We start from the raw sequence: 12,286 nt of genomic DNA, 5'->3' as shown, positions 1-12,286 counted from the left end.
GCTCAATACAATTCCGTCTGTAGGCTCCAGACAGCTTGAAGGAATCACTGAAGAGGGAAAAAGAAAGTTATGGGGAAAGAACCACTTGCCATCTATTAGCTCCTACCAAGCTCCATCAACAGCTTTCTGTTGGCAAAGTCATTAACTCCCCCCACCCCAATTCATATGGATGAGCACAAACACAACCACACAGGGCTGCCATGATTCACACAGGTGACATTTGTCTGTATATCAAAGTTTAGTGTCCTGGGGCCCCACATCTGTCTTCAGACACAAAACTGTACAAAATGTACAAAATGTGTACATAGCTTCCATTTTGGCAGCATGCTACCTTCCATTAAACTCCATGTAAACTATTTGATGCCCTTTGTGCTCACGATGGAAGGCCAGCCCTGAGTAGGAGGAACAGTCTTCCCAACAGAGAGTAACAGCCTATGATTGTGCCTCTTCATGGGCTCTTCATCTTTAAAAGCACTTCATACCTGTTAAGTGATTGAATAGAATCTGTTCTAGCAAAAGGTGCTTAGGGAAAGACAAAGACAATCACATACTGAGATGCTTGTCCAGGTGCAGCTGGGTATAACCAGATCATGCCTGGGCACTGCTCTGAGAGCTGCAGCTCTTCCTTGCCTCCTCCAAGCTCACCGTGCTACTGCTGTGAGCCAGCAGCTGTCCTCCAACGTATAGAAGCAGCAATGGCTGTCACCTGGGAAGGAAACATGCCTTTGGCCCCTCTACTTTTACATCCATGGCCACAGCTTAATGCAGAAGTTCAGACCTGAATCCTAACTATTGTCAGAAAAGATATCTTTCTATCTGTATTATTTGACTTAGCATCTTTACTAAAGGAAATGATTAGAAATGTTTTCTACATCCATGCAAACAGGTTAGGAGAGTGGAGGGTGTGGTAGTGGGAATCATATGCCAAATCAAGATCTAAATTGCCTTGTTTATCTTCTGAATGAGTCATTTCAGGTCATGCAGATAACAGTGCAATCCCTTCTTTCCATCAGCTGTATTTTAAACTTACTCCTCTTTACTCAAGGACAGACACATAGGTTGCATCTCACTATCTCCAGTTTATTTAATGATGCACTGGAAGAGCATTACTTTCTTTTCTCTGGAAGTATTTAAGATCCACTGGGACACTTTCCTGCGTACCCTTTTCCAGGGAACTGCTTTAGCTGGGGATGCTGTGAGGGATCTCCACGGCTCCTTCCAGCCCCCATGGTTCTGTGCCTCTCTCAAAAGCTGTGGCTAAAAATCCGAAGCAAACACGGCAAAATGAAAGAGATGGATTCGAACATCAGGAGTCCCTACAAAAAGAGGCAAAAATAGATTGCCTAACTCACGTATATCTGTGGTGGAAGATGCTGCTGTTACTTTGCAGCTTTTTGGGTGAGGAGCTTGTTTAGCACAAGCTGCAGTTTCACTGTGCAGTCAATAAAACAACAGCAGCAGAAGAATTAATTGGTTTGGCTGCGTATAACAGGAGCATGAACGTGCATACAGCAGGTCGACTCAGCACCTCTGCAGAGTTTCTGAATGCACTGAATAAAATGAAATGACAAAGGTACATAAATGTCTGCACAGCAGTCGAGTCCATCAAAATCCCACATCTTTATTCCATTTCTGAGAACATCTCAAAGTGCACCAGTGCCACACTGAGACAGATGCAGGAAAGCACAGTATGTATGGCTGGTAGCATTCTCTCACATATGGATACTCAGATCCAAAACAAACAGTGAAATCCATCCGGGGCCTGAAAACATCAATGCAGCATTCACTGCTGCTGTCGTAGCTGGCTGTGTATGATTTCCTGGTGGAGGGAGGAGTTCCCTAATTTACTGGTGTGATTCCACACAGTCCAGTTCAATGGATTACTCATTGTTGATTATGGTAGCAGAAAGGTTAAGTGCTAGGGTGGAATTAACACAGATTTCTCTCATTGTAAAAAGCAGACGGACATTTTAGGTGCACTAATCCCACCGACAGTCCAGATTGGCAATCTTCCTTCAATGAATTGTTTCCCCCTGGAAGCAGCAGCACCTACATACCTAAGGAACACTAAGCATTTGAGTTGTGTCATATGTGCATTCTCCAAACTCCGCCTCACTGCCCTAAAATAGCACCCCTCTATTTCCATTCTATTAGCACTCAGGTCATGGCTCCTGTATGGGCTGGGACCGTGCTGTATCCAGGCTGCCTTGGGTAGCAGTGTGCAGCTTGGCTTTGTGCTCCCACCATTGGCTGCACTGAAGCAGTCAGTGTCCCACTGTCCACCGGAGCAGAGCTCTAGGAAATGTTTCTGCTATGTCAAAACTCTCCCCACACTACAGCCACTCTTCCTAGCAGTGCAGATATCAGAGGGTTTGGGATCATGTATTAGCTTCTGTCCCTAGGTAAGGGCAAATACATGGCCACACAAGCGATAAAAACTTACATAAGCAGGAAAATGGAAAATAAAGTCTCTTTTCAGAACGGTTTGTGCTTTCTTAGTAAGCACCACTCCTTATTTACCAAGAAAAAAGGTCATGTATTCATTCCTTTTTCAAAACCTCTGTCCCTAGAGCAGCCCTGTGAAATAAATCTTTTTCCACGAGGACTGGGGGGAGGCGGGAGCTCCAATGCCATGCAGACAGCCATCGCAGGCAGAACATCCAATGCATGACAACAATAACACAGAGCAGTGGTCAGTTCTGTCGCACAAAGATCCTTAAGAAATCATGCAATTTCTCACACTCGTTTGCAGATATTTAAAGAAATATTTCCGAAAGGTAAAGTCAATCGGTGCCATTACCCCCTGTTCCAATGCAAAGACCAGAACCTCCACTCTGTTCTCGCAGGGGTTGCACCATAAGGAACATATCGTCATTGTGTTTTGGAAAGCCACCTGGCTGGTTGACAGTGCCCCACTGTAACTCACAGAGAACACCAACAAGTGAAAGTATTTTATATGTATTGTATAAATGTTTATAATAAAAGGTCATAACACATGTAGCCGCATTACAGAAACAAAAGAATCGGAATGCTTGCACTGCAGCTTCATGGAGGAGGTGAGAGCAGGTACTGAGATACAGGACTGCCAAAACTATTTCAGAAAGAAGGCCAAATTGTGGCACCCAGCCCAGGGGGGCTCGCAGTGAGGGCCATCGTGCTCTCTGCCACCAGCCCTTCTCCAGCAGCTCTCTGGAGCTCCCAGGGTCCGGCCGTGTGACGCTCAGATCAGGCTGGCAGCCAGGAATCCCCACGCTCTGCTTGCAAACCAATTGAGCGGAACTGGAAGGGACAGCTGACAGAAGTGGACTCTTTGTCAAAAGAAGGCAGCTCCTTGGCAGGAGCTAGAAAAAGCGACACGTTGCCGCGTGCACAGCAGTTAGCAGCACAGGGCTCCTGTAGCAGGCAGGTTATTCGTGGGTTTGCCGAAGCCCCGTAGCTCAGAGCTCAGAACCCGCTTACAGCTCCGGGGAGACGCGCCTACCGCCAGCAACCTCACTCCGTTCCCCCGGGAGAGCAGCCCCGAGACAGCAACGCGGAACGCCCGGCTACCGGCTACCGCCCCCCGCTCTGTGACGGCGGCGCGGGGTGGGGGACGGGCAGCCCCGCGGGAGGGGCGGCGGCGGCGGCCATCGGCGGCCATTGGCTGGGCTCGAGCCGCCGCAGCGCCCCGCACGGGGTCGCCGCCTCCTCCTTCTGTTCCTCCTCCTCCCGGTGCGGAGAATGGAGACGTCGCCGCCGCGGGGTTTCTCCGAGGACCAGTTTCGGGCCGCCTGCAGAGAGCTCGGCCAGACGGCGCCGGGGCCGCCCTGGCAGCTCCTGGTGGAGAGCATGGGCGTCAGCATCTACCGGCTGTACGACGAGGTGGGCGGGCAGCGCGGCTCCCCGTGGCCGAGCCCTGCGGGCCGGGATCGCGGTCTGGCCGAGTACCGCCGCCGCCCCAGTTCGGTTTCTCCCGGCTCTCAGAAAGCGGCTTGCAGCATAATGCTATTAACTGCTGATGGAGAAAGCCGCTCTGCTGCTGCTGCTGTAAACACCGCTCTTCCGAACGGCGGCGGGCAGCGGCGGGGCGCACGAAGCCGTTAGCGCACAGAGCGCTCCGCCCCGGGCTGCTGCCACCGGCGGCTTTGGGTGGGCATCGCCTCCCGGCTGAGAGCTCCCTGAAACGGCTGACTCGTTACAGTTTTCTTATTGTAAACGGCTCTGTTACTTGCTGCGGGATGCGCTGCTTCGCTTTTCAGATAATGATTCGTTATTTCATTCTCCATTAAAACGCTACTGCTAAAACCAAAAGGTTTTTAGCGAAAGTTACTTAATGATGTAGGCCATGATTTGTCCAGCAATGGAACAAACACGTTGGTAGAGAAGTACAGTATCACCTCTACAACTGTGGTTCTTCTGGGGCTGTGGTTCAAGAGTTAAAGGCAGCAAAGCGACCGTGAGCCCATGAGCCGTCCTGTGTCTGCTTTCATTTGTAAGGTGCAATCAATCATTAATTCCAGAGGTCAGGTAGCGGAGCAGTTGTACTTTGTAGCAGCTCCTGAGCTCTGTGATAGTAAATTACATTGCAACCAGCACTGTGCTGATCAGTTCAACATTGAAGCAAGGGATTGAGGCTTCACTGGTGCTACAGCAGACGAATAGCTTAAGCTTCTTGGGGCCCATTGTTATCTTCTGCTACATTAAAACTTCATTTTTTACAGTTGAATTGTAGAGCATGAAGAGGGGAAGAGAAGAAAGATCAACCATTCACCAACAGAATGCTGTATGATCCCTCCTTCTCTCTCCCCAGGATTGCTTGAATTTGACTCTTACGCTGTATTCTTAAAATACTCTCATTGTTTTAGTGTAGTTGTGAGCTGGTACTAACAATAGTACAACGTTGCCCTATAGGCACAGATGTCGTTTCCATATGTTAGGAGAAACATCAGTTAGTGCTGGAGATATCCTGCACCACACCCCTTCAGTGCGGGCAGCTTTCACAAAGAAAATAGATAAAAATAATACTCGAGGCAAACATATGTAGTGTGTTATATATAAACATGAATATTGTAAAGCCTTTCTTGTGACACAGCCTCCAGTATGAGCATAGCAAACTTGCTGGAAGAGGTCAAGTACTGCTGGGTAACCTCCTAGAAGCGAATGAAGTCCATATGCTCATTTCATAGGGCCTGGAGACTCTGCCATAACAATTAAATGCTCATCTTCTGATGTGCCTCAGTGTTGTCAGGAGTTAGTCTGGCTGCCCTGGCTACTGGAGATGAGAAGGGGCGAGTGCATGAAGAAATGTCCCCGTGGAACTACTTATGAAGTAAAAGAGCACCGTGTCAGGGAAGGCACAACCATTGTGCCAGGCAGGTCAGCCTGTCCGGATTCATACTTTCATGTATAGATCAAAATGTCAAGAGGTTAAAGACTGAATCTTGCATTGTTTTTTCAACACTTGCTTTCACGGCTCCTGAGCATTTTTGTAGCATGTGCCCCACCTAATTTCCTTCAGCTGTTCTCTCTGCTGCAGAATACTTCCCTTTCCTGTGTGACTTTTCCTCTCCCTATTCTGTTTTCCACAGCAATCAGGACTTTATGAGTATAAAATCTTTGGAGGTCTTGCTGATTGTCCCCCAAAACTCTGTGCAGATGTCTATATGGATTTAGAGTTCAGAAAACAGTGGGATCAGTATGTTCAAGGTAAGCTGACTTAGGTGGTATAAAAGCCAACTTTGTGTCCGCGCTGACTCTTCCCACTAAAACTTTCTTCAAAAGTATTTTAAAGTTTGGTCTGGTATGAAATGTGGAGGTTGGTGGCCCTGCATGTGGCAGGGGGGTTGGAGATTCATCATCCTTGAGGTGCCTTCCAACCCTGGCCTTTCTGTGATTCTGTAAAGCTGTGTTGTCAAAAGACTTCAGTACTGACACGAATGTATTTTGGGATAAGGTTTTATACGCAAGTAAACGCTGATATGAAACAGCTAACATGTCACTGCCACATAGCTTCCTGTTGGAACAAATTCTTTCCATGTTGATTAAAGCACGTAATTGGCACTGCTTGCTATGCTAAAGCACCTTGCAGCTTCTAGACACTTATGTGGCACACGTCAGTACATGGGCACAACTCAGAAGCTGCCTCTAAATTAGTAAAGGTGTTATCTGTCTAAATGGACAAAAGCTTTTTCGTAGCAAAGGCTGCTTTGCCACTAATGAAACTGAACAATATGAAGGTGGGCTCCAAATATACAAATGCCATTAAATTGGATATCAGATGTGTTAGCTGAAGTCACTTCAGCAGTCTTTAAGTGCATTTGGTAACGCCTTCTTTGAGAAAAGAAAGGAAGCAGTTGGGGGAAGCTACACCCTTAAACTAAAAACTAGATAATGTTTGCAGAGCTGGCGTTTTTATCCTTGCTGCCCTTGATATGTTTGTCTGCAAATTCATACTTGTGTTGGTACTTCCAAGTACAATGTTGCACAGCAGTTAACCCTGTAGGAGCATAAACATAACGTTAAAGCTTTCCTGTTAGCTCAGAATTTGGCACAAGCTTACCCATTCCTTAGAACTGTGAAGTAGTGCTAGTCAACATTTTCAATGTAAATTATATAAGATCTTTCTTTTCTGCCTTTCCACGCAGGGTGAACAATGTGAAAGTTTCCATTCAGTCTCCTTGCTCTTTGTTTTACTGTTTGTATTCCTCGTTGCTCTTACAACTCTACAGTAACAGCAGTCCAAGGAAGAGTTCTCTCAATTACTGCCTGAAACTGAAATAAAAATGAGTCCAGAATAACAGTAGCTGACATTTTAGTTGAAAAGGTAACTGCACCAAGCATGAGAGGAGCTAATCTCTATCCTCTGGTTCTGTTCAGGAAAACCTGAGTGAAGGCAGATATGAACAGGATTCCTGCGAGTACTTTAGAAGCTCGTGCCCTGATCCCATTTTTGCCTGGGGTTTGCCCTGGCCTCTGAAATGTCCCCATCAGTCTGCTACTGCTGTTGCATTGCAGTTAGAACTCTGGCAATTTCCAAAGCAGTTTCTTGGATATCATAGAGATATCCACAAGAGCAGCACCTCTCAGCTGTGATGTGGATATCTGGGCCTGTGCTGAAGCTGTCAATTCAGCAGGGAAGCTGTGACTGAACAGTAGAATAGCAATGGAGGCACCACAGGCTCCTGAGGTATGAAACGGAATGGTTGGGCCTGATCAGTACCGAAACTTGCTGCTCCTATTGGAACACTGTGCTGACCAACAATTTAATAGTAGCAGTTGACTGCTAAAGTAGCAAATATTGATTATGAAGAAGTCAGACCTGTGGTGTACTGTAGGTGGATCAGTCATTAGCTAACAGTTACATCAAGGTCTTTAACTCTGTGTTTTAGCTTCTTTGTAAAAGAAAAGCTCTACAGTTAAAAATGAAAGAAAAGCTACTAAGCCAATACTCCAGTGACCTCTGCTGGAAAGCATAACACTGTAGCTGATTGCAGCATTGGAAGTTTTAAGCAGCTGCTATTGCTCCACTCTGCAGAAGAGGAGATGCTGTTTTTGTGGATGACAGCTGACTTGCAGAGTATAATCATGGAAGTCCAGTTGGGAGCATGTTATTAAGGGAAAGCATCTGCCACTTGTGGCACTCTTCTTGCCTTAGCAATGTTCTAGCCTTATTTTCAAAACTGTGTGAAGTGACATAGCAGACTTGTGTTAGTCCTGAAGGATATGTAGTACCTCAAAGTAGGTCTGTCCTAATGGAGAAGAGTGCTCTGCTGTTGTGAACTACCTGGTTTGGATCATACTCTTTATAGCTGAACCTATGAAATGACCAGCCCCTGGACAGGCAAAAACTCACTCTGGCTCAGGTCTGTGACTTGTCAGATCCTTACCCTGAGGATGCCAATTCCTGCATGAAGAGAAGATGCTGTGCAATAGAGAGTTCTTTAACCTCAGTTTTATTGTTTGATTTGAACTATTTTTCTCCTCTATACCACACTACTTCTATATGAGTCACTGCCATGTTTTAGGGACTATTCTTAGCTATTTTTTCCCCATTCAGCTGCCTTCTGGTTGAGTTTCAAGGCAGACTGAAGGTGATATAACGAAAGCTCATAAACTGTTCAAGTTTCGTGTTCACTGCTGTCTTCACATACCGCTGTGAGCTTCCTAATAGCTCTTCTAAACTTAACTAATATGTCCTGTGAGACCTCTTCAGGTGTTAGAAACCAGCACTTATCCTAGCCTCATGTTAATTCAATCATTTACAAAGATAATGACGTGCTTGTGAAAAAGTTCTACGTGGTGGTTCAAAGTAATGCAGAATTTGCAGAGGTGAGGAGAAAGTTTTGAGATGGAAAGGCTTTGAATGAGATAACTGTCCAAGAAGGAATTTGATTATGGCCTCCTCCCGGAATTATTGTCCTTTTTTTTTTCTTTTAGCATCAATGAATTGAGTAATAGCAGAAAACCAGGCCACCTATGTTTGTGTGTTTGGTTCCTGAACAATCCTGCTACAGATTTATTTTGTCAAGTCTTCTACAATTTTACATACATGTCAATTTTGCGCTGGAAGGGGAAAATATCTAACAATCTTTTTCAACTCTAGAACTGTATGAGAAAACGTACGATGGTGAAAAGGTAATCTACTGGGAAGTGAAGTACCCTTTTCCTCTCTCAAACAGAGATGTATCCTTTCAAACTTCTTGCTTTTTGTGGCTTTTATCACCCTGTCATCCAGGAATCCTGACAGTGTACCGAGTACTGCTCTCCTGCACTTGATCTAACATCATAAATGTGTCCTCGTGCTATATCAATATGTACAGCATGAAGAAGAGTGTAGGTTCTTCTTCCCACATACAACTAAATCTCACACAGTCAAATTATTACTCTGTGGGATTGAGTCATGCAGAAGGGTGAGAAATAACTGGTATTTGTAATGGAATCCACCTGTCAATTCATCACACGTCAAACTGACACTGTTTTGACATGCCTCCTCAACTTGGAATACAGTATGTCTATATTCGTGAATGTCAAGAGATGGATGTTGATGGGCGGAAGATCTGGGTTGTGTTAGCTCAAAGTGTGTCTGTTCCTCAGTGCCCTGAAAAGCCTGGGATTATCAGAGTTAAAAGTTATAAACAAAGTCTAGCAATTGAAAGTGATGGCAAGACTGGATCTAAAGGTAAGAAGTTAAAAAAGTGTGACTGTGTTGCCTAAGAATGTGTGCATTAAGAAAAAATGCATGAAGAGGGGGAGTGGAGATTTTAAGCTAAAAGCAGTTACTAAAAATTGTATGTACTGAGCTCTCGGAGTGTTAAAATGAATGAGCTACCCAACAAAGACATACCTGTTCAGTTGAGTAGAGTTTGATGCTAATTGGAAATTGCTTATTTCAGCAATGACTGAAGTAGCATGTTTGGTAGACCTACAGAAGACAGGGCTTTCCTAGAGAGTGGCTCCTGACTGAAATTAGTCCTTTAAAGACAAACTTAGAAAATAAAACAGGCTGCCCAAACTAGTTTGGAATAATATAAATTCGTATTATCACTTTCTGAGCTCCCCAGAGATTAACCAGGAAATGTTATGCACACTTCACGTTCCAATTCAATACAAGTTTGAGGTTTTTTTAGTAAAGGACTTGGATCAAAAACTGTTGAATGCAGTGCTTCAGTCATGTGCCTTGGCAGCCCCTATCACATGGTGTTAGAGCTAATACTCAAAATGTGTCTGGATAACTTTCTGATGATTTCTCTCTCATCTCTAGTCTATATGTACTACTTTGATAATCCTGGTGGCATGATTCCATCGTGGCTGGTCAACTGGGCTGCCAAGGTAAGTAAAGCTTGATGGTGCAATTACCATTAGCTACTCTGTTTTGAATAATCTATTTGCTGCATCCAAACCTGTCTTCTGCAAGCTGAGTAGAATATATATATATGTAAGTAAGTGTATGTATGATATATATGTGTATATATATATATTTTTTTTTCTGAAATAGATGCATTCATATTCCTAGCTCTGAGACAGTTCCATTTTAGAGACATGCTGTTGTCTGCTCTCCTCAGAGCAGCTGTCTTAATGTTTTTTAATTCCTATCTTATTCTGTGCAGTAGTTAACTGGGCAGGTAAATTTGTACAAGAAAACAACAAATCAACATTCCAGACCATATGTGAGTAGTCTTAATGTTTGCAAACTTCAGTAATGCAGTCTAGTCATGTAGTATTAAATGAATGTCTGCTGCTTTGTACCAGATCTTAGAATTGCCCAGGATTTGTCTAAAGGTCTTGATTGATACAGTGGGAACAGTGATCTTAATAGAGGTCTTTTTTTGCTCTTGGTTTGCTTGTTTGGTTTTTTATTTTGTTTTGTTTTGCATTATACAAAAGTGACTTATCTGCTTCCCTCTTTACAGAGTGGTGTGCCTGCTTTCTTGAAGGATATGCAAAAAGCTTGTTGTAACTATTCTAGAAGAGCATAGGTCACATTTGATCTGAATTATTTAATTCCCAAAGTTCTGCATTACAGAATGGCTATTATGTAACACACTGGATAAAATCTACCTCTAATATTGGAAAGAATTTCTGTTGTTGCTTTATGCCTTGAATCTTATTAGACCTTTGTTTCCTTCTCCAAGGGAAGTTCAATGCCAACATGTAATACCACCATCAGCTGCCTCCTTTTCATAGCACTCACATTCTGTCATGTCACCCATGCTTTGTTTGTGCTGGTTGTCAAAGGCCAGATAGAGTTTATTGATTAAAGCATCACATCTTTGGGCAAGAGATAATAGTTTTTACTAGGAAAAATGTCTGAATTTATGCTGAAAATTCTCTGCATGTGTTACATCTGGGTCTCTCTTTGTGGCCTTGCAGGGTGACTTACTGAAACTGAATAACACAACTTGCATTGCTTAGGAGGAAATGCTTTTGCTACCTGAATTTATCATACTTAAAATGATCCTCTCTACTAAAAAATAAAGATTAGCACATAAAGGTAAATTACCTGAAACCTGCAGTAAGCTTCCTTGTGATGGCTTTAAGTTCAGATATAAAAGGATGTGTATGTAAAGCCTTGCATTCACATCTCGGGATGCCTATATGGAAAATATAAAGCATCAGCTGTGTCTAGCCAGCAAAAAAAGAAGTTTGCTTCCATGGTTAATTTAATGGAAGCAGCTTGGACACCAGCTCTGAATTGGAAATAATTCAATTTTTACAATTGGATGCTTGTAACTGCTTTAGAGATGCTTGTTTCCCTGCTTGTGAATTAACTTGATATGAAAGTCTTGGTAGTTTTACATTTTTAACACTGATAAGAATGATTTTTAACACTGTAAAGAATGAAAATGTTCATTTTGGATGGCAATCCATGAGAAGCACAACCAAGCAGGAAGTTACTTTTGCAGCACTTTTGCAGGGGAAGGACAGAGTTCAGCAAAGTTGAGAGATAGTCTCAGTCTCAGGGATTGAAAATATTTTGCATCTTTACTAAATCTAATCTTATTGCTGAACAAATCCTGTGATGGAGTAAGCTTATATTGCTAAAGAAGAAATGGTTGAAGTTCTTGCCTTTATACTTGGTGTGTTTCCAATAAATCATTACTGTATCTGTACTGTTCTTTTTTTTTTTCTTTTCAGTTTCTCACGTTTAAGACTGGCTGTGCTGGGCAGGTCGCAATGACAGGCAGATGTCCTGTGCTGTTCTATTTCTAAAGCACTACTGAAGAATAAGTTGGATTCATGAGAATTAGTGGGATTTCATGTGTTCTGACAGCAAACTTCTTAGCAGTTCAGGTTTCTTTTTAAGAGTCTGACTTGGATACTGTTACTGAATTGGACATTGGGGTACAAGACCACTCTCAGTACACTCTGAATTCAGTTGTTGCAACGTTTTTATTTTTTTTCCAGCAGATAAAGAACAGACACCAAGGGAGCATAGTACTGAAACATCATTGTCCTTCACTTTCCATTGTTTTCATACCCATACACTTACTGGAGCTCCAGAAATGAATTATCTGTCAAAAATACAGTGTTCTACTTGAGCATTATCAATTGTCAAATCTCCTTTTTTGGCAGTGTTACCAAAAATTATCTTGAGCTTCAGAAGGCGTTTTTGACAGTCTTAAATATGTAGGAATTCAAAGCAGTAACAGCAGTACCAGAGTTGCTTTTGAACAGGATTGGGATATATCTGAAGCAACGTAGGAGCTGGGTTGATTGTTCAAGAAGACTGAAAAGCGAAACAAACTGTTGTGAACTTGAAGATACCTTAAAATGTAGAGTTCCAAGATTTGCAGAGAATACATGCCTA

The 12,286-nt window shown here is 43.4% G+C and overlaps 1 protein-coding gene across 1 annotated transcript; it reads left to right on the top strand.

The window, feature by feature from the left end:
* Positions 1-3,672: 3,672 nt before the first annotated feature.
* Positions 3,673-11,588, top strand: LOC122168065 (phosphatidylcholine transfer protein). The gene is made up of 6 exons (XM_042833125.1): positions 3,673-3,861; positions 5,568-5,685; positions 8,582-8,661; positions 8,986-9,157; positions 9,740-9,807; positions 10,389-11,588. The coding sequence occupies exons 1-6, from the start codon at positions 3,721-3,723 to the stop codon at positions 10,452-10,454; spliced, it is 645 nt and encodes a 214-aa protein (XP_042689059.1). The 5' UTR covers positions 3,673-3,720; the 3' UTR covers positions 10,455-11,588.
* Positions 11,589-12,286: the final 698 nt, after the last annotated feature.

Source organism: Centrocercus urophasianus, unplaced genomic scaffold, assembly GCF_019232065.1.
Source record: "Centrocercus urophasianus isolate 14NV4802_14NV808 unplaced genomic scaffold, USGS_Curo_1.0 seq_40, whole genome shotgun sequence".
Classification (NCBI taxonomy): Eukaryota; Metazoa; Chordata; class Aves; order Galliformes; family Phasianidae; genus Centrocercus; species Centrocercus urophasianus.
This window is presented reverse-complemented; position numbering and strand designations above follow the sequence as displayed.